Source organism: Bos indicus, chromosome 19 (genome assembly GCF_029378745.1).
Source record: "Bos indicus isolate NIAB-ARS_2022 breed Sahiwal x Tharparkar chromosome 19, NIAB-ARS_B.indTharparkar_mat_pri_1.0, whole genome shotgun sequence".
In the NCBI taxonomy this organism is placed as follows: Eukaryota; Metazoa; Chordata; class Mammalia; order Artiodactyla; family Bovidae; genus Bos; species Bos indicus.
Window position 1 is genome coordinate 21,672,011 of NC_091778.1, and position 22,775 is coordinate 21,694,785.

At 49.0% G+C, this 22,775-nt stretch overlaps 1 protein-coding gene across 1 annotated transcript; it reads left to right on the plus strand.

Moving 5' to 3' along the window:
* Positions 1 to 1,387: 1,387 nt before the first annotated feature.
* PIPOX (pipecolic acid and sarcosine oxidase) lies at positions 1,388 to 15,057 on the plus strand. Its single transcript, XM_019982371.2, has 8 exons — positions 1,388 to 1,604; positions 2,851 to 2,999; positions 10,569 to 10,782; positions 11,065 to 11,247; positions 11,800 to 11,952; positions 12,340 to 12,498; positions 13,086 to 13,161; positions 13,455 to 15,057. Exons 1-8 carry the CDS (start codon positions 1,491 to 1,493, stop codon positions 13,583 to 13,585), a joined length of 1,179 nt encoding a protein of 392 aa, XP_019837930.2. The 5' UTR covers positions 1,388 to 1,490; the 3' UTR covers positions 13,586 to 15,057.
* The last annotated feature ends 7,718 nt before the right edge of the window (positions 15,058 to 22,775 follow it).

Sequence of the window (22,775 nt, forward strand, 5' to 3'; positions counted from 1 at the left end):
TGGCTGCACTGGGTCTTCATTGCTGCACTTGGGCTTTCTCTAGTTGTGGTACACGAGCTGCTCACTGCAGTGGCTTCTCTTATTGCGAAGCACGGGCTCTAGAGCGTGGGCTTAGTAGCTGTGTCTTACAGGCTTAGTTGCTCTGTGGCATGTGGGATCTTCCTGGACCAAGGATCAAACCAGTGTCCCCTGCATTGGCAAGGGGATTCTTAACCACTAGGCCATCAGGAAGTCCCAAGATTGCTTCACTCTTATGTCTGTCTCTCCATGTAGTCTCAGGGCCTCTCCACGTGGTCTCTCCAACAGGATGGTTGGACTAACATGGAGGATCCAAAAAGCTGCGTTTAAGGCCTGGGCCAGAAAGTGTCCCCAGGTCACTTCCTCTATATCCTACGGGTCAAGCTGTTACAGAGCCTGTGATGGGAAGCGTGACCAAGAAGTGGGGGCCATCTTTAATGTGCCAAAAGTGGGGATAAAAATATCAATATTTACATCTAGGGCTGTGAGGATTAAACTAGATAATGCATGCAGAGGCTGATTCACCGTGAAGCTAATGAAACTTCAACCACGGGGCTCCTTAATTGCACGATCTTTTCCAAGTCTTAGCAACTAATTTTGTATTCACAATTTTTCCTTTCCTTTTCTTCAAGAGTCCCACCGAATTGTATAAGAATTAGGCCCTACACAGCCTGGCTATGTCCCAAATGCATTTAGCATACTGCCTGGCACAGAGGGAGCCCTCACTCCAGGGCCCCTCACGTCCTAGGCTAGTGCCTGGTCCCCTTCTGTGTCTCCAGAGAAAGCTCTTCCTTTTACTCTGTCCTTTCCATTTGTTCAGGATCATTTCCCCTTCTCCTTTTTAAAAGACACAAGTCAGACACGCTGAGAATAATTTCATAATCACAAACCTGCCCTCCCAATTGGCCCCTGAGCCTACCCCCTGACCTCACCACCCACCAGGGAGGTGGGTCTTACCCTGGGCATCGTGCCAAGTTCTCAGCCGGGCCCTCTAGAGTCTCCAAAGGAAATCAGGCTGGAGAGTGGGAAGACAGCAGGGGGAGGCAGCAGTCCCAGTGCCCGGCTGGGTCTGGGAGGCATTGAAATTCCAGGGCCGGAGTCCTGAGACAAAGATCGTAATGAGACAGGAAGGTGGCATAGGAAGGAGTCCATTTGCATGACAATAATTGAGCCAAGAATAGAAAGCTAGAGGGATGCAAGGGGTGAGGCTGGCAGCTGAGCCGGGCTAAACCTCACAAATCAGACTCCCCGGCTCTGCTTTGCAGGGGAGGCGGGGACCGAGCCCCGTGCCAGGCTTTGGGGGTTGGGAGGAGTGGGGCGAAGGCCAGGGCCCAGGGGACTGTGGGAATGCTGACCAGATTGGACTTTGCTTTACTCCTCCTCCTTGAGTCTGGAGCCTGCCTCCGCCGGCCCTCTCTGGTCTCTGAGGTCTGTGTGGTCTCTGAGGCTGTAGGGCTAATTCAGCGGGCAGGATGGCTGCTCAGAGGGAGCTCTATGACGCCATTGTGATCGGGGCAGGCATCCAGGGCTGCTTCACGGCGTACCACCTGGCCAAACACAGCAAGAAAGTCCTCCTGCTGGAGCAGGTACCGGGTCCCCTCTGCACTCCTGACCTCAGGGACGGTCCCTTTCTCCTCTCCCCCAACCCCCAGAGGGTTTTCTGGAGCCAGCAGACAGTGGGGTGGAGGACCTGATCATCACAAATCAAAGGGCCTGGTCATCACAAATTCTGTGCAGTGTGAAGCTTAGCAGTCTGGTGTGTTTCATGACAATGCAAAGACAGTTCCACCCTCCCTAAGACCTACTTTGGGTTTCTAGGCACATTTCCTCCTTTTGCTGCCTCCCAGATCCTGTCCTTGACCAAGAAGCGTCCCAGGCCCCATGCTCTACCTTCTATCTACCCAGGATCCTCTGTGCCAAAATGGCTGCTCTGGCCCAGAAAAGTAATCAGTTCTGCTTTGGGTAACCTTAAGTAGAGGTAATTCTGCCTGGAGGCAAAGGCTGATTAGTCCGCCTAGGAGGCAGGGTTTGTCTTGGCATATTTCTGGCCCCTTACCCTGCAACCCAGCAGAGGCTTCTGTTTTCTTCTGTCACCTCTGGATAATAGCAGTCTCCTTGTTTGATACACAGGAAATGAGACTTAGGTTTGTTTTTTTTCCTTATAAAAAAGTGACCCCATGAAGTGCAATCTACTGGCCACTGCACATGTAGGTAGGCCCTGTGTATCCACAGGGTCCTTCCCAGGGCAGGTCCACCCAGCCCACCTTCCCAAGCTTTCCACCTTCCCATTCTACCTGCATCTATCCAGGATGCTTTTGGTTTCTCTTCTTGGTAATGAACTAGATTAGTTGGAAACCTTCTTCATTTCTCGATCAGTTTTCTCAAAGCCTGAGGGATTCCTGGTCCAACCTCGCAGGAAACACTCCGTCTCTTGTTAAATCCCAAGATAGATCCCTTGTCCTGAGCAATCTGAACTACAGAGAAAGAGTCAGCATCAGTTTCCTTGTCCATAAAATGAGGAGCCTAGACTAGAAAGATCTCAAAGCATCTTTCTAATTCTGCTTCTCCAAGAGTCTAAATGGAGGTTCCAACAGGATGACTGAAGACTAACTCACAGAGGGACTTTGGGATGCGAATGATGTTAGCAAAAAGGAGGCATGAGTTAGAACTACTGAAGAACTTCTCTTCTGAAGCCAAGTCAGTACTTGGCCATAAAGGGAGACTGTATGGAAATATTTGAAGGATAAGTGCTCCTTGTTGACAGCACAGGATGAGCTGGCTCCTAAAGGGGAGGGGTGTCAGCTGCAGCTGTCTCTTGCTCTCCCTCTCCAGTTCTTTCTCCCGCACTCCCGAGGAAGCTCCCATGGGCAGAGCCGGATCATCCGAAGGGCATACCCAGAAGATTTCTACACCCAGATGATGGCTGAGTGCTACTCCCTGTGGGCCCAGCTGGAGCATGAGGCGGGAACCCAATTATACAGGTTGGGTTGGTGGGGGAGAATTCCTTGAATCCTGGGGCTTGGCACCTGGGGGTGCTTTTACCATGAGAGGGGGTGGTGCCAGGAACACTTTTGATGTGCAACAAGGGACACACAAGGTCTCGGAGGTATTAGACACATGGAGGCATTCTGCTTGCTGTCATCATGATCCCCCCACGGGTCCAGCTGGCTCCAGCCAGGCTCTGAGTTCCAGGGCTGGGTTCAGACCATGTGTCCAAGGCTTGCAGAGGTTGTTTGGGGAAAGCTGTTGGAAAGACAGTGGGAGCTGACAGAAACCCTGTCGGGGCAGGGATTGAAATAGAGGAGGAGAATTCTGCTTGATTATTTTTAATTAAAAAAAAATAATTATTTATTCAGCTGTGTTGGGTCTTAGTTGCATCATATGGGATCTTGTGTTGTTCTTTGCGGCACGTGGACTCTCTAGTTGAGGCACGCAGGCTCAGTAGTTTTGGTGCATGGATTTAGTTGCTCCCTGGCATGTAGGATCTTAGTTCCTCAACCAGGGATCAAACTCATGACTCCGGGATTGCAAGGTGGATTCTCAACCATTGGACCAAGCAGAGGAAGTCCCTCTGCTTGATTCTTTATGTTCCTACTAGTATCACAACTTTTCATACTGGGTCCTCACCCCTAGAACAAACCATATAAATCCATTTCATTTTTCTCTGCATACCTCCTCCCATGGGAACAAATGGCGAAGCTCCTCAGGCTGCACTGCTTGCCATGGAGGGAGCCTACAGCTATTTCCATGGGAGCCTGTTGCTCCCATGTCTTTTCTGACCCTTAAGATCCGTCCCCCATCCACGACCTTTCAAATACTCATGGGGAAGAAGGCGACAACCCAGGAGGCAAAGAGAAGTTTTACCACCCTTCGTATCATCCTCCCACCTTCTCTAAGGCTCTTAACTGAACTTCCTACAGAACCACTGCTCTACCCTACAGGGTGGCAGTTATTTTAATGGCCAGGAACCAAGAGGTTACTGTTCTGTTGCAAAAACACCATTAACTTAAGAACAAAGTGAAATCCATTATGCAAATACAGCTAGGGCAGCTAATTACAGATTGATTCCAGAGGCAGCTAATGCACCCAGCACCCAAATAAAGGAGCATGTCTTGCTGAGGGGTGGCCTGGCAAAGGGACCCCCCTCTCTGTCAGCCATCTGTGAATACTGCTGAGTATCTTGTGCTGAAAGACCTGCCGAGGTCTTAGAGGGCACACTTCATCCCAGAAGACAAGGAGCCAACTGAGAGATGTTTGGAAAGTGGAATCTTTCAGAGGGGAGACAACTCTGGAGTCAGACAGGCTTGAATTTGACTTTGTGCTCTACCTCTGACCAGCTGTGTGACCTTGGAAAAGTTTCTGTACCTCTCTTCACCTCATTTTCTCTTCTAGGGCTTTGTGAGGATTAAACGAGACTCTTATGAAATACTTGGCACTATGCCTAGCACCTTTGAATATATGGCATTTCCTTCCAATTATTCTGGGTCAGCTGCGATCTATCTCCACTGAGCAAGGAGGGGAAGAAATGCAGGAGGAGGCAGATGGGATGCAGGAAGCATGGACATCAAGGGGAAGGCTACTGGAGAGAGGGAAAGGGACCCTTGGATAGGAGACTCATGATCTCACAATCCTCTTTGGCAGGAAGGCAGGAATTTGGAAGAGGTTTGGAATAAGGCAGGCCTGGCTCTAGATATCAGCTCACTCTGACATATTTAACTGTGTGGTTTGGAGCAAGCTGTCTAACCCCTGTGAGACTCAGTTTTCTCATCAGCAAAATAGAGGTAATAATATCTATTTCCTAGTTCTGTTGTGAGGATAAGTATGTAAAGGGTTTAGAATGGTACCTGACAAATCACCATCATCATCATCATCACTGCATGTTTTAGTGCTTATGATAAGAAGCTGGGACTTCCCTGGGGGTCCAATGGCTAAGACTCTGTGCGTTCCCAATGCAGGGGACACAGGTTTGATCCCTCGTCAGGGAAGATCTTGTATGCTGTTCAGCCAGAAAAAAATAAAAAGGAAACTAAGGCTGTTCTAAAAGTACTTGATCCATGTTAACTCATTTAATTCTCCCCACAAACTTATGAGAGGGTTGCTACTGACCAGTCAAGATCTTAACCAGTAGTGCAGTTCATAGAATTACTCAACGTTTAGTCTAGAGCAGAGTTTGGCAAACTTTCTGTGAATGGCCATATAGTAAGTTTTGCAGGCATTGCCGGCCATATGGTCTCTTTTGCAGCGATTCAATTCTGCCAGTTACTCAACTCTGCCATTGTGAAAACAGCCACGAATAAAGTTAAAGTGAAAGTCGCTAAGAGCTGTCCGACTCTGTGACCCCACATAGTCTGCCAGGCTCCTCTGTCCATGGAATTCTCCAGGCAAGAATACTGGAGTGGGTTGCCATTCCCTTCTCCAGGGGATCTTCCTGATCCAGGATTGAACCTGGGTCTCCTGCACTTCAGGCTGATTCTCTACCATCTGAGCCACCATAATATGAAAACAAATGACCACGGCTGGGTTCCAATAAAACTTTATTTATGGATACTGAAACTTTACATAATTTTCATCTCATGAAATATTCTTTTGCTTTTCATCAACCATTTAAAAACATGAAAACCATCTCGGCTGTGGAATAGGCAAAAACAGGTGGCAGACCTGATATAGCCCCTGGGTCATATCTTGCTGGCTCCTGATTTAGGGGATGACAGAGGATGAGGCTGTTGGATGGCATCACCAACTCAAAGGATAAGAGTTTGAGGAAGCTCAGGGAGTTGAAAGGAAGCCTGTTGTGCTGCAGTCCATGGGGTCACAAAGAGTCAGACATGACTGAGCGACTGAATTGATTGATTGATTTAGGAAATACCACAGACTGGTTACCTTGTCCATCTCTTGCCTCCATACAAGTTTATGCCTAAATTATCCCAGGTCAAAGATTGCTATATGTGTGTACATGTGCTCATGCCTCAGTCGTGTCTGACTCTTTCTGACCCCATGGACTGTAGCCCATCAGGCTCCTCTGTCCATGGGATTTCCCAGGCAAGAGTATTGAAGTAGGTTGCCATTTCCTTCTCCAGGGGATCTTCTGACCCAGGGATCGAACCTGGGTCTCCTGCATTGGCAGGCATATTCTGTACCAGTGAGCCACGTGTGAGGCCCTGGACATATCCTAGCCCATCTTAAAAGACTTTCTCTCTGCTTTCCCCCCAAAAAAGACTCTCCCTATGCTTTGAAGCCCCACTTACAGAAAATGAAGAGTGAAGTGAATGTTCTTTGAAAAATCTTTAAAGTTCTGTATAGTGCTAGGTTTTATTATTGTGCTGTTATTATTAACAATTCTTTCCTTATGGCCAACCTAATTTACTCAGGCACACAAGTTTATTTAGTTCTTTTACTCGGAGCCACAGAACAGATACTTCCCATTCCAATTCCTTGAGCTTTTGTTCCTAATTCTGATTTTCTAAATGATTCATCAGCCGTGTGGTTCTTATTCTCCTAAGTTCTTCTGGAAGAACCAGCACAATATCATAATTGAACTGATAGATACAAATATATTGACTTAATATTTGATGATGATTTTGATATTTGATATTTGATGATGATTTTTTTAAAAAAGCCTTCAAGAATTGAGAGTTAAGGTGGTTGTCCAATTCTTTTCATTCTGCTCTGCCACTTCCAGTGACAGTGGCATACTGAATATAGGTGGGCTCTGGATATTTGCATATATTCCGGGAACAGACAATGACACATGTGTCAGATCACAAGGTCTGAGTCTTTTGTGATGTGTACAGCCAGGATGCTGATACCCAGAGCAAATCCCAGCTCTGTGGCCCATCTCTTTCCTGCCCCCACCTTCTCCCTTTGAGTCCTACTATCTAGCTCCTGACCCCGGCTGCCCCTGCTTAGCTGACAATATCAGACAAGATCACAGCCGTAGGCAGTACAGCTGCTGGTAGAACCTGGTGGCCCCCTCCGCAGCTGCTGCTTCCTGTGTCTGAGAAGTGTCTGGCTTGTCAGCCACATCCCCTCCCTGGAGCAGTCTTTGTTAACCAATTCCACCTCGGCCCACTGAGCTGAAGATGAAACACCAGGAGCTCCTCGAAAACCAACAAAGACAGCAGCCATTACCAAGTCCTATCGGAGTTGCTTTCCCAAGGTGACTCTCAGAGCTGGCTTGCCTGGCACTTCTCACCCAGAGAGGGGGAAGCTGGAGCTTGGAATGGGAGATGGCAGATGCACGGAGAGCTGTCTGCCCCTCCCAATTCCTCCCAGCTCCATCCTGCCTCCTGTCCTATTGTAGTAACTGGTAAAAATCCCTCATCACCAACTCCCTCTATCACGTCTAAGGCTTTAATAGGGCCACAGAGAAGTCAAGGGCTTCGCTGGTGGCTCAAACAGTAAAGAATCTGCCTGCAATGCGGGAGACTCAGGTTTGATCCCTGGGTCAGGAAGATCCCCTGGAGAAGGGAATGGCTACCCACTCCAGTATTCTTCCCTGCAGAATTCCATGGGCAGATCCTGGCAGGTCACAGTCCATGGAGTTGCAAAGAGTTGGACATGATTGAGCAACTAACACACACACCCACATACACACACAGAAGTCAACAGGCTGCTGGGAGGAATCTCTTCATAGCACTGGATCCAGCTAGGGTTGGGAGGAAGGCACAGTTTAGCACCAAATTCTCAGCACTCAGTTGATGGTGTCCTGTGACTTCGGAGCTGAACTGTTTTCAGAGTTCCCTGGCACCCAGCCTCACTTCAAGGTGCTGTTTTTCTAGACCAGCCCTGACTACTCCCTGACTACTCATTTCCTGGTCTTTCTTTTTTTGGGGGGGGGGGGGACTGTGAGATCTTTGTCCCTTCTCACCCTCTTCCTCCCCAAACTTGGTAGCCAGGGTCTGAGCAGAAAAAGAGAAAAGGGGATGTCCAGAGCATGGGGGTGAGAAATTGATGCAGAATGAGCAGACTGTTTATTGGGATCTAGGAAAAGCCATTAAGAAAATAAGCACTTAAATGATTTTCAATCTGCCCGTGGAAGTCATCTATCTTCATACTGGGGGAGAAAAAGCCCGTTCTCCAATCCCGGTTTTGATTGACTGATTTCCAATTCTCTAAACATTTCCCACAGGAGACTCTCACCTATCTCCCATAATGACAGGCCTTTGCATTTCCAGGCAGTGTTTTACATTTATTTCCGATTTGCTCATAATGGTCAAAAAATCTTTCTCCAATCCAAGGCGTTTCTCCAGCAGTGCATGGTTTCCCTCGGGCCAAATAGCTCAGCTGTGATCCACGGAAAATGAGAATTTCCCAAACGCATCTTCGGACTAGGGGAGGGTCCGGCACCACAAATTCAGACGGAAAATTTCCCACTGTTAGATCAATATCTGGGCTAAGAAATAAATGCCACAGGGGCAGAGAGCTGGAGCAAAATGATTACAATCGGCACAATTACATTCACCGGCAGAATCAGCTCGCTGATTACTCCTAGGGATGGGGTGCTCCCGCTTCAGCCACCACAGGACGGCTTGGGAATTAGAATATCACTCAGTATTTCATAATTTGACAGATTTGCCCGTTGCCTTGGCATGAGTTCATTTCCTCCATGCAGTACATTCCTGTAAGAGGAGTTCTTATTTCAAGGAAGGAAGGAAGGAAAAAAGAAAGGAAGGCAAGAAGGGAGGAAGAAAAGGAGGGTAAAATGAAGGGAAAGTAAATCTCAGAATATACGAGAGACCAAGGCTGGTACGTTGCAGGCAGAGGTTAAAATATGCTGCTCGGGAATTTCCGGGTCAGGGATCTGATATTATGACTGCTCAGGTGAGAATGAAGCCAGGACTTGAGCAGAATTGTAGCCAGCCACAGCTTCATGGGGTACAAAGGGCTCAAGAATGTGTGCTTGGGTGGCTTCTTTTTCTTGTTGACCAAGGAGTTTACTAGGCGAGTTTTCATTACCTGAAACCCAATCTGAAGTCCTTCTGGGGCCACAGGAAAAGGACTGTCTGCTGACAGGTGGGGATTTCTACAGCATCTTCCCTCTGCCGAGCTTTGAAGAGGCAGAGGCGCTCAGTGCTTTCTCATCAGTGGTGGATGCTGAGTAGGCGGGGGCCATGGCAAATGGATTGGGCACACTGCGAGGCTCTGTGTACTGACACCGGCCCCAGGGCCCGCTGTGTCCCTACCCCCTCCCAATCTTCTCTTTAATCCCCCCAACCAGATAATGTGGGATTTGGAAGCATGTAATATCCATGAGACTCCATTATAGGCTATTACGAGCTTTATATACAGTACCTGGGGGATGTGTCAGGCTGATGCTTGTCACTGTGGCTGCTGGAACCGACAGGGACTACAGGAGTGGTCCCAAGGGCCAAAGTGACCCTTCTATTGTTTTTATCAGTTTCCACAAAAAGGCAGCTCTGATCTCTGGTGACAGAGAGGTGGAAAGCATTAAACAGAAACGGCTTTCACTCAGAGTAAGAAGCATACAGGGATGTACAGGGAGAAACACAATCACCGAATCACTGAATTAATTCCTGGAGCCCTAAGAGGCTGTCTACTGGGGTTTCTGCATGAGGGCACTGTTGGCATTTGGGTGGGATTTTCCTGAACTTTCCAGGTTTAATATCCCTGGCCCCTGCCCACCAAATGTGAGTGGCAACCCCCAGGTATTATGACAAGCAAAAAAAAAAAAAAAAAGATCCAGGCCACTTCTACACCCTCTCTGATGTGAAACCTCTGATAGTCCAACAGCCATGCATTACAGAGGAGGAATCTGGGGGTTGGCTCAGCGAGCAATCAGAGCAAGGTCACAGAGAGGATGCCAGGACTGGACCTAGAGCCAGAACCCCCAACTTAGGACCCTTTCCACAAAACAAGCAGCCTGAGAAGGAACCAAGAGATAGACACACAGGAAGGGATAAACCATGATACGCCACGGAAAAGGGACAGTGAAAAGAAACAGCAAGGGGTTGGGGAAGGGAAAAGAGATAAAGTTGTTGTTGTTCAGTTGCTCAATTGTGTCCAACTCTTTGAGACCCCATGGACTGCAGCACACCAGGCTTCCCTGTCCTTCACCATCTCCCAGAGCTTGCTCAAACTCAAGTCCATTGAGTCGGTGATGCCATCCAACCATCTCATCCTCTGTTGTCCCCTTGATCTCTGAAGAACAGAGATCAAAACAGTGAGTAGGGTCAGGGAACTGGAGGGAGGGGAAGAAATCTTATCACATTCATTCAACCTTTACCACCTTCTAGGTGTGACAGTAAAAGAGGACTTAGGATCTCTGTCCTCAAGGGCGGGGTGGATCCTGAGGAGGGAAGATGGAGGGACAAGCAAACCCATAGTGACAGCCAAGGGCAGACTGAGGGACGGGCTGGACGCCAGCTCAGCACTGGGACTCTCCCAACGGAACAGAGATGCCTCTGCCTGCTTTCTGAATGTGAGGCCAGGACTTCCCTGATGCCTGGCCCCGGACCCTTGCTGAAGAATGACAGAGAAGGAAGGGCCCAGGCACAAACTCTCACGTAGGGCTCCTTTTCTCTTTTTAACAGGCAGACTGGACTACTGCTGCTGGGAATGAAGGAGAATCCAGAATTAAAGATAATCCAGGCTACTTTGTCGAGGCGGGGAGTGGAGCACCAGTGTCTTTCATCTGAGGAACTGAAGCAACGTTTCCCCAATATTCGGTTGGCCAGGGGAGAAGTGGGGCTCTTGGAGGTGTCCGGAGGAGTTCTCTATGCCGACAAGGCACTCAGAGCCCTCCAGGTGACATGGTGCATCGTTAGGGGCCACACAGCTCCTGCTCTGGGCATCCTGGGTCCCCATCAGCCATCCCCTGACCTCCGGCCGGATGAGCACCTTTGCCCTGCTGCTTCTAGTCTTGACTATGGGGGCAGGGCGATTTTAGATATCCTATTAGGCCTGGACAATATGGGTGAGGAGGTCTAGAGTCTGTCCTCTCTTTTCTGCCCTCAGTGAAGGATTCTTTGTCCACCAGGGTGAACCACATATAAAACTGATTCTTCCTTCCCTGTTCTGCCCTTTCAGGATGCAATTCGACAGCTAGGTGGCATAGTGCATGATGGAGAGAAGGTAGTGGAGATAAAACCAGGGCTACCAGTCACGGTGAAAACTACCTCCAGGAGCTACCAAGCCAAGAGCTTGATCATCACGGCAGGTCCTTGGACCAACCGGCTCCTCCGTCCCTTGGGAGTTGAGCTACCTCTCCAGGTAAAGGGACCTGGAAGCCTGGGAGGTTGTGCTTAAGAAAAGTTGGACCTAGAGGGACTTGAGCTTGAATCTGCCACCTGCCATGTGTTAGTGGATGACTTTGGGCAAGTTCATTCACCTCACTGAACCTCAATTGTATAGCCTGTAAAATGGGGACTAGGGCTGTTGGAGAATTAAATTAAATGATATATATAAAGGCCTTGGGACTTTCCAGGTGGTGCAGTGGTAAAGAATCAGCCTACCAATGCAGAAGACTCAGGAGATGCAGGTTTGATCCCTGGGTTGGAAAGATTCCCTAGGGAAGGAAATGGCAACCCACTCCAATATTCTTGCCTGGAGAATCCCATGGACAGAGAATCCTGGGGGGCTATGGTCCATGGGGTCGCAGAGTCGGACACGACTGAAACAACTTAGCACACGCGCACACAACATAATATCACATGTAAATGACACGAGAACTGAGTGCAACAAAGATGGGTGAGTTGAGCAGGGCATCTGGAGGACCCCAGAATGCTCTCCTTTTCATTTCCCACTTTCTCTTCCTGCTCCAAGACCCTGCGGATCAACGTGTGTTACTGGCAAGAGAAGGTTCCTGGAAGCTACAGTGTGTCCCAGGCCTTTCCGTGTTTCGTGGGCCTGGGCCTCAGCCTGGCTCCTCACCACATCTACGGGCTGCCCTCCAGAGAGTACCCAGGGCTGATGAAGGTGAGGGGAGAGGCCCAGAGAAGGCTAACAGGGTCCCATGCAGATTTGGGGCGGCTACCCTAACTTCCCTCTCAATGAGCTCCCTCAGACCCCAGTGAGCAGCAGCAGGAACCAACTTCACCATTCAGTATGTGCCGCACGAGACTCCCAGCTGTCCTGGGGCCCAGCAAAAGGAGCCCTTCCTTTGCAAACAGAGGGTTAGCAGGGGATCGGAGGGCTAGGCAACCTTGTATGGCAACAAAAAGCATCTGACAGGAGTGCGGAAGGCTGGGGTGATGGCTGGGGTGCCTCCTGTGTACAACCTGGCCCCCCCATCTCCTGCCGGGCTGGGGGTGGTGTGCAGGAAGCCGGGGCCTCCCAGCTCAAACCGCTCTGATTGGGAGCCAGGTCTGCTATCACCACGGCAACAATGCAGATCCCGAGGAGCGGGACTGCCCAGCAGCTTTCTCAGACATCCGAGATGTCCACATCCTGAGCGGTTTTGTCAGAGATCACTTACCTGACCTGCAGCCCGAGCCTGCTGTGATGGAGCATTGCATGTACACGGTAAGTGTGTGGGCAGCCGGGCCAGGCCCTCCCGCGGCCCTGGGAGCAGGGCCATGGCGCAGACCGGCCTTGCGCAGCTTGGGCCAGACTCGGCCTGACCCCTGACATAGAATGTGACTTGAAACAAATGAGCTTATTTCTGAGGGTCGTCTCGCCTCCACCCGAGAGGGCCCATTAGAGGTTATTCATATTCCTTTTCATTAGGAAACTAGGCTTACGTCTGGCAGTCCTTCACTGTGTTTCCCAGAAGAACTCTAAAAGAGTTTGTGGCAAGATGTTCTAGTTGAGCAGGCCTTGGGGACAAAGAGAAGAGACAGATGTCACCAGGGCCCGAGGCATCTTGGCTGAAGTTAGTTTGCACACATTAACTGAGCACCTACTGTGTTCATAGCTCTGTACAAGAAGAGACAGATGGACAAATGATCAAGACCTGCGTACCCCAGGGCACTGGCATGCAGAAAGCACGCCTGTGTCCTGTTCCCATTCTTTCTGGAAAGAAATCCAGCCGAGTCTCCTCCCTTCTGAGCCTGCAGCTCTTCTTCCTCCCTCTATCCTCAAAGGACACAGGTGTGATTGTTTCTTTCTAGAACACCCCCGATGGGCACTTCGTTCTTGATAGACACCCAAAGTACGACAACATTGTCATTGGTGCTGGATTCTCTGGTGAGCCTGAGTGAGGGAAGATGGGGTGCCTTAAAGCTGACCTTGGTGCAAGACAGAATGGTGTTTTTCATGCTTTAAGCTGATAGAGGAGGGCCAAAGTCCAGATTGTGCGTGTATAAGGGGGCTGAACGGGGCTATCAGAGAATAAGGGGTGCTCATGGTGGGAGGCAACTTCTGCCTTTGGGGTGCGACCGGTGGGAAGGTTAACCCTGTCTGGGGACTGTGTAGGAGACTTCCAGGGAGCCCAGCCCCTGTCTATGAGGATGCCTGACCACCTGTTCTCCTTTCCCTAGGGCATGGGTTCAAGTTGTCCCCCGTCGTGGGGAAGATCCTGTACGAATTAAGCATGAAATTAACGCCATCCTATGACTTGACACCTTTTCGAATCAGCCGCTTTCCCAGCCTGCGCAAAGCCCACCTTTGACCCCCTGGCCAGCAGCTCCCCTTCTGTGCCCAGGAGTTGGAAATAAAGCTGGGAAAGACATGTAAGAGGAAGAAAAAGGCTGTGGGAAGCTATCCTTTCCTCGTGACTCTCTTCAGTCCCCCATAAACACCGGCTGATTGAACGTACCTTCTTTCTCTGGCCAACTCCCCAATCACACACCACTTTTTTGCTTCAGTTCAATCAGATATTCTACAATCACAGAGTGCCAAGGACCTTGGAGGTGGATGTCTCAGTAAGGAAGGGGCATAAGGACCGGCTCAGGAGACCAAAACAGCTATTAAAATTCTCTTCACGGGGGCATTTGTTGAATTTTGGATAGATCTGATGAAAGTTGCCTAGGGGAGGGTAAACAAGATAGTCTGTAGACCATTCATGCCCTTTGAGCTCCTTTTCATAAAACTAGAGCCATCCTCTATCACGAACCCCCACAAAATGTGGCTCGTCGTGGGTGCACAGCAAATGTTTGTTGAAAAAAAAAAAGTGTTGAACAAACAGATAAGTAAATGACTGCCTTGCATGAAAGCCTGTGGCGGGCTTTATTTTCCATGTGACCTTATTTCTTACAGAATTTAATTGTCTGAATTAGCACCACAGAATCCATTACCCCAGGACTCCTTAGGGTCTTTATCCCCTCAACGCACCACACCCTCTTTCTCTGGATTCTTTGTCTGGTTCTCTCCTCTCATAAAGACGCTCGGCTCCCCAGTCTCTCATTAAGGTGTATTGTCAGGTCTTTATGAAGATGGAGCTGTTCTACCAGAAAGGAAGAGAGAGACACACTCGCTCAGAAACCCTGTTCAATGTTTGAATGTTAAATGTGCCATTTTATTATCATTAGGATTGCTCCCACTTAATGAAACAGCATTAACACCGAGTCGGCTGGCCTCCTTGCACTAATTGCTTTGGAAGGAAACAGGCTCATAACTGCCCCAGGGTGGGCGGAGGGGTGAGAGGTGTAAACAGAGACTCAAGCAAGGCTGAGCGCATTCAGATGAAACCGAAGCAGGAGCATCTCCAGACAGGGGCCCCTTGGACCCAAAAGAATAGGAGTTAATGAGCTCTGGGGAGAAAAAAAAAAAAAAAAAAACTGGGACTGGGTGGGCTGGAAATGTTCAGAGGAATCCCTGAGGGGGGAGGAGTGGGAAATGAGAAAAAGAGTAAAAATATTCTCAAAGGAAAAACAACACAGAGGAAATTAGTCTTCAATTGCCGCATAGGCCTAGGCACATGGATTAATGCTGATTTCTCCTGGGAATTATAAAAGCTAGCCAGTTGGAATGAAACATCATTCCAACTCTGCATTTTGGGTGCTCTCATTTGGTTCCCTGAGCCACAGCCTCTGTAAAGGGGCGGGGGAGGATAATCATATCTGTAAAATGGGAATATTAAATCTCATGGATCAATCTTGAAGACATAATGCTGAATAAAATCATCCAGACATAAAAGGACAAGTAGTGTGTGTTTCCATTTGTGTGAGCTACATGTGTGTGTGTGTGTTGTGTGCTCAGTTGCTTCAGTCATGTCTGACTCTGTGACCCTATGGACTGTAGCCCGCCAGGCTCCACTGTCCGTGGGATTGTCCATGCAAGAATACTGGAGTGGGTTGCCATGCCCTCCTTTAGGGGATCTTCTTAATCCAGAGATCAAACCCGAGTCTCTCGTGTCTCCTGCATTGGCAGGTGGGTTCCTTACCACTAGTACCTCTTGGGAAACTTGTGAGCTACTTAGAGTAGTCAAATTAACAGAAACAGAAGGTGGAATGGTGGTTGCCAGGGGCTAGAGAGAGGAATGGAGAAGGCAATGGCACCCCACTCCAGTACTCTTGCCTGGAAAATCCCATGGATGAAGGAGCCTGGTGGGCTGCAGTCCATGGGTTCGCTAAGAGTCAGGCACGACTGAGCGACTTCACTTTCACTTTTCACTTTCATGCATTGGAGAAGGAAATGGCAACCCACTCCAATGTTCTTGCCTGGAGAATCCCAGGGACAGAGAAGCCTAGTGGGCTGCTGTCTATGGAAGCGACTTAGTAGCAGCAGCAGCAGCAGAGAGAGGACTAAGGAGTTATTGTTTAATGGGCACAGAGCTTCAGTTTGGGAAGATGAAAAAGTTCTGGAGACGGATGATGGTGATGTTTGTATAAGACTGTGAGCGTATTTAAATGCCACTCAACTGGACACTAACATGGTTGAGATGGGGGACTTCCCTAGTGGTCCAGTGGCTAAGACTCCAAGCTCCCCAGTGCAGGGGGCCTGGGTTCGATCCTTGGTTAGGGAACTAGATACTGCTTGCCGCAACTAAGAGTTTGCATGCGGCAACTAAAAGATTCTGCATGCTGCAACTAAGACCTGATGCAGCCAAATAAAGACTTTTTTAAAATGGTTAAGATAGTATATTGTATGTTATGTATATTTTACCACAATTTTAAAAAGTGGGGGACTTCCCTGGGGGTCCTGTGGATAAGAATCTACCTGCCAATGCAGGGGCAAGGGCTTGATTCCTGGTCCAGGAAGATTCCGCATGCCATGGAGGCAACTAAGCCCATGCTCTAGAACCCACGCGCTGCAACCACTGAAGCCTGTGTGCCAAGAACATGTGCTCTGCAACAAGAGAAACCACTGCCATGAGAACTCCATGCACCACAACAAAGAGTAGCCCCCACTCACCACAACTTCGTTCACACAGCAATGAAGACCCAGCACAACCAAAAATAAGATAATAAATAAAAATTTTTAAAAAGGGGATAATAATACTGACCAACTCTAAAGGAGTGTGTGAGGATCCAATAAGGTCATTCATTCAACACACAGATATTTGTAGCTTCTGTTCTGTGCTAGGCACTGTGCTAGGCATGGTGGATGTATCTATGAATAAAACAATCTATGGCAATCTTACTCTTGTGGTGTTTACAGCCCAGTGAGGAGCAGACATGTAGCTGATGCTTTCATGCTTGTGCTCTCGCTCAGTCATGTGCAACTCTTCTCGACTCCATGGACTCCACCCTCTAGGCCCTTCTGTCCATTGAATGTTCTAGGCAAGCATGGGAGTGGGTTGCCATTTCCTTCTCTAGGGGATCTTCCCCACCCAGGGATCGAACCCATGTCTCTTACATCTCCGGCATTGGCAGGCGGATTCTTTTACCACTGAGCCTCCTGGGAAGCCCATGTAAATAATACACATAAATAAATTGTATTGTACATTAGATGGTGACAAGTGTGTTGGGGGAAAAACAGAGCAGAGTGGGGAAGACAGAGAATGCTGGGGGAAGGGTTGCCCTTTTGGATGGTGGTCAGGGTGAGACTCATTGAGCAGACTTGGAGGAGAGGCAGTGCGCCAGGCAGATACCAGGATGTCTGTAAGAGCACATGGTGAATTGTAAAGCAAGGTATTGTGTTATTACTAAGACAGAAATGAGGTACAGACAGGGATCAGGGGAAGATCCTGCCAGCTCCCCAGCCAGCAAAGTTGGGGAGAAAGGATTCTGGGGCTCGCTCTCTCCTTCTTGTTCCACGGCTGCCCTCCACTCCCTCTGCCTCTGCTTCTCTCAGGGCCACCTTCCTCCCCCAGCCAGCTGCTGCAGCTCCCCTTCCAAAATATCCAGTCTTATTCAGCTTGCTGGTGACAGCAAAAGGAGGGGACCAGTGTCTAGAGGAGGCTGAGAAAGGACAAGTGGGGGACGCTGACAAGCCCTGCCTGAGCTGGCGAAGGCCCTTTACAAATGAGCCAGGGTGTCCTAGAAACAGAGTGCAGGCGGGGCGGGGGCAGGGGCATGCGGGTATGTGTGGGAGGGGTGAGGTCAGGGCAGAGTGGAGAGAAGCAGGAATTGGATAAGAGGAGGCTGGTAACATGCAGGCCAGGGAGGCAGGCGAGGACCTGCAGGGATGTGCACACAGCCCAAGTGGGAGGAACTGAGCATCTCTCATGGCGGGTGGGCTGGGGTCACAGAGGGGAGGAGAGGGTGCAGGGAACAGAGTCTATGGCTATGGAGTAGAGGACTAGCCCTTGCAAATGGGCTCAGAGGACCAACTTGAGGGTTTTAGTAACACTGAAGGATTTGCCAAGCAGACCTGCCAGCATTATCTCCCTGCCTCCCTTCTGCTTGACCGTGGCCAGGCATCCACTTTCAGGCAGAAACCCTGCCTATCTTCAAGATGGGAGAAAATCAAAATAAATTGGGCAGGCAGGAAGAGACCTCTGGAAGGGCAACTGGGGTCCACATGAGCTGCAGGGGAGAGATAAGGGCAGCAAAGAGAAAGAGGCTGGCATGGTTGCCAACCAGACTAAGGCAAACAGAGGCAGGCTAAAAATAGATTGGGGGTGGGGAGGGAGGAGAGGCAGTCCAGAAAAGAAGGGAAAGCACAGGCAATCGATGCCATTGCGACTCTGACCCAATTCTTCATCTCTCAGCCTCACCATCTGAAAAATGAGGAGGTGATGGGGGAAAAAGGAAAGACTGGAACAGAGGAGAGTCAGGGGAAAGTAATCTGAGTCCTGAGACCTAGGCAACTGTGTGGCACAAATTAGTAGTGCCAATGTGGAAAAGAGAAGGTATGTGGTGTAGTTGATACAAGTGAAAACCTAATCGGAGTTTGGTTGGGTTTTAAACCACGACAGGTTTAGGTCTTAAGGAGTGTGGTTCTAATTCGGAATGAGGGTCACCTGTTTAGAAAGGTAAGCAGGAGAACAAAATGGTGGAGGAGTAGGTGGACATGGAGTGCCTCTCTCGCCATGGATACATCAGGAATACACCTTCAGACACAGAAGTGCATGCAGAAGACCAGCTGAGAGTGGACAGGAGTGCCTCAACAGTGAAAAAGAATATATAGAACCACGCAAAACTCGAGATCAAGCCCTGAGCCTTTGGAGTGGGAGCACTGCCTCCAAGACCCTAGACTACCAGAGAACTAACCCTGCTGCTGCTGCTGCTAAGTCGCTTCAGTCGTGTCCGACTCTGTGCGACCCCAGAGATGGCAGCCCACCAGGCTCCCCTGTCCCTGGGATTCTCCTGGTAAGAACACTGGAGTGGGTTGCCATTTCCTTCTCCAATGCATGAAAGTGAAAAGTGAAAGTGAAGTCGCTCAGTCGTGTCCGACTCCTAGCGACCCTATGGACTGCAGCCTACCAGGCTCCTCTGTCCATGGGATTTTCCAGGCAAGAGTACTGGAGTGGGGTGCCATTGCCTTCTCCGGAGAACTAACCCTAGGGAGTATCAAATACTGAGAACTCACACAAAAGAAGCCACTTGAATACAAGACACGGCATCACCCAACCTCCAGTAGCACCCTGTGCAGGACGCCTTAACTAAACAACAAACAAAAATAGAAAGGTAAGAGGAGGCAACAAGGATGAGTTAATGCAGGGACAATAGGCTGGAGTGACTTGATGCTTGCATTTTACTTCTCAAAAGAGTGATTAAAAGACTTCCCTGGTGGTCCAGTGGTTAAGACTCTGTTCTCACATGCAGGGGGCCCAGGTTCAATCCCTGGTCAGAGAACTAGATCCAACAGGCCGAAACTAAGAGTTTGCATACCACAACAAAGATTGAAGATCCCACGTGTACCAACTAAGACCCGGCGCAGTTAAATAATTTCTTTTTTTCTAAAAGAGTGAGTGAAGAGAATTTGGCTATTGGATATTCTATTTCAATGATGGGCTTCCTCTTCCTTGCAGCAAGAGGGATTTAGGTTAGACCTCAGGAAATCCACCCAATCACTAAGTAAACAGATTTGTGAGATATTAAAACATGTATATAAGCACTCTTAGGGTGTTCTTTCCTTGGAAATCTTTATAAATAAGAAGTCCATCTATTTGGGCCTGTATAGTCTTACCTGTGGAGAAGGCAACGGCACCCCACTCCAGTACTTTTGCCTAGAAAATCCCATGGACCGAGGAGCCTGGTAGGCTGCAGTCCATGGAGTCGCTAGAGTCGGACACAACTGAGCGAGTTCACTTTCATTTTTCACTTTCATGCATTGGAGAAGGAAATGGCAACCCAGTCCAGTGTTCTTGCCTGGAGAATCCCAGGGACAGGGGAGCCTGGTGGGCTGCTGTCTCTGGGGTCGCACACAGTCGGACACGACTGAAGCGACTTAGCAGCAGCAGCAGCAGCAGTCTGACCTGATGGGCTTCCCAGGGGGCTCAGTGGTGAAGAACCCATCTGCCAACGCAGGAGACTTAGGAGACATGGGTTCGATCCCTGGGTTGGGAAGATCCCCTGGAGCAAGAAATGGCAACACACTCCAGTATTCTTGCCTGGAAAATTCCATGGACAGAAACGCCTGACAGGCTATTGTCCATGGAGTTGCAAAGAGTCAGACACGTCTGAGTGACTGAGCACACACACAATCTTGCCTGAAGGCCAGGACCTCCCAACAAGCCTCAGGAAGACTTGTGGCTAGAAAGCAGGTAGAGTCTGAAATGGGATTCTGGGCAGGGCAAATGAATGTAAGCTCCTGAGGGGAAAGGGGAGGCAGAAGGCGGGCTGGTTCTGTCAGGCAGGAAGAAGCAGCGAGGACAAGGGGCAGGATTCTAACATGCAGGACCCAGTGGCATTTACATAACTTTGAATAATGAATAAGCCCAGCTCTGGGGCTCCAAGTCAGCGTGTTCATCTGCATCTTTATTAGGCTTTATAAATGATTCAGCTCCCTACCCCTTCCCCCCTGCCCCTGCCCAGCCTGCCCCAAGCATCAGGGTAGTTGATTGCTCATTATTTTAGACTAGGTTTGTTTCACCAACAGTCAGTGAGGCATGGAGCAGGGGGACACAGGAGGGAGGAAGAAATCTGAAAGGCGGTGCAGAGTGGAGGGGCAGGGTGGGTGAGCAGAGGCAGGCAGACTCTACGAATAGGGACGTGGGCATAATTCTCTAAAATGCTCCTGGGGCCAACATCTTCAGGACAGAAAGGTTTCTTAGACTCCCCCAAAAGTGCTGGGTTCAAGTCCTACTCAGTCCCCAGTTTCCCTTACATCTGCTGCCAAGCCCCCAGCAGGCTTCTCTCTCAGCTCCAATGCAGCAAGGAGCCACTTGAGCAGCCAAATGAGAACTGCCCCCAGGGAAGTTCTCACTTTTTCCTGAGGCAGGAATTTTGCTATTTTCACACACACACAAAAATCTGCTATGCTTGCAAGGCAAGAACAGACACCAGGCATATTAGGAGAGAAAGTGGTAGGAACAGGTCTACATGGTACGTGAATCAGTAGAGAAAAGGAATTCTCGTGTCCGTTGAGAGTTGGAGCCCACCTGGAAAGAGGAGCCTAGAAAAGACACACCTCCAGGTTAGGTATGTGAATGCCAACTGCTCTGGTCTATTGGCTGGAGGTGGGAGAAGCATTTAATAGCCTGGATGAGAAGGAATTGGCAGGAAACTGGTAAGGGGTTTCCTGGCTGCACATTAAAACCATCAAGAGCGCTTTAAAAAATATGATGTTTGGGCCCCACCCAAGGCCAATTAAATCAGAATCCCTGAGAGAAAAGGCTCTGGGCACAGGTCTAGTTCTTAAAAAGCTCCTCAATGTTGTTTGAATCCTGATTTTTCTAGTAGTCACGTATGAATGTGAGATTTGGACCATAAAGAAAGCTGAGTGTTGAAGAATTGATGCTTTCGAATTGTGGTGCTAGAGAAGATTCTTGAGAGTCCCTTGGACAGCAAGGAGATCAAACAAGTCAATCCTAAAGGAAATCAACCCTGAATATTCATTGGAAGGACTGATACTGAAGCTGAAACTTCGATAATTTCACCACCTGATGCTTAGAACTGAGTCACTGAAAAAGACCCTAGTGATGGGAAAGACTGAGGGCAGGAGGAGAAGGGGGTGACAGAGGAGGAGATGGTTGGATGGCATCACTGATTCAATGGACATGAGTTTGAGCAAACTCTGGGAGATAGTGAAGGACAGGGAAGGCTGGTGTACTGCAGTTCATGTGGTCGCAGATAGACACAACTGAGTGACTGAGCAACAACTTTATTTATATATACATATAATTATATATAAATTATACATATAAATAATATATAAAACTAATATAATTAGTAAAATGTACAATCAGGAAAATGTAAATATTGATTGGATATTTGGTACTAAGGAATTACTGATAACTTTTTAATGGTGTGATAAGAGTATTGTGGTTACATTTTAAGGAGTCATTTTCTTTTTCTCTAAGGGAGAGACACTAAACAAATATCTTCCATGGGTGTGTGTGTGTGTGTGTGTGTGTGTGCACGAGCTCAGTCACAAAGTGATATATCTGGAAAGTGAAAGTGTTAGTCACTCAGTAATGTCTGATTCTTTTCTATCTCATGGCCTGTAGCCCTCCAGGTTCCTCTGTCCATGGAATTCTCCAGGCAAGAATACTGGAGTGGGTAGCCATTTCCTTCTCCAGGGGATCTTCCCAACCCAGGGATTGAACCTGAGATGCCTGCATTGCAAGCAGATTCTTTACCATCTGAGCCACGAGGGAAATGTATGATATATCTGGGGCCTGCTTTAAAATAATCCAAGGGTTTAGATGAAGCAAGATTCATTGCTTGTTGATGACTGTTGAAGCCGTTTGATAGATAAAGCTCATTATACTATGTTTTTTACTCTTCATATACAAAACAAAAACAGTTCCATGAGCATTTCTAACATACAGCAAGGTGAGAACCAGAGTCAGGCACTCAGCAGGATGGGGGCCACCTCAGTGGCATGACCAGCTTTAAAGGAGACCATGTGTGTGGGACCCTAAATGACAGGTAAGAGCTGTGTTCTCCATAGCCCTATTCTTCAGGCAGAGTCACAGGGACCACTTGAGGGGAACCATATCTGGCAGTTAGAGATACACTGGGGTGTCCAAGATCTCTGGCTTTTTCCCCAGGCCAGCACAACCTCTGGAGACTCGGAGCCCCTCTACACTCTGAGCATCAGGCCAGGAGGCTGGATCAAAGGGTGCCTGAGGCACCCAGAGCAAGCCATCAACCCAGCTCTTTTCTCTCAATCCTTGCCCTCTCTTGACTGACTCCACAGGAGCTAGACCCCAGTTTCAGCCAGCAACCCCGCCGCCCTCCCCGCCTCATACCAGCCGTCACCATTGCTTCCCAGCGCTGTCACTCTCCCGACGGGCTCATCTGCCTCTGTCAGGCAACATTAGCCCAGCAGACTTCATCAAGGACGTGAGGGGAGGCTTGAACACA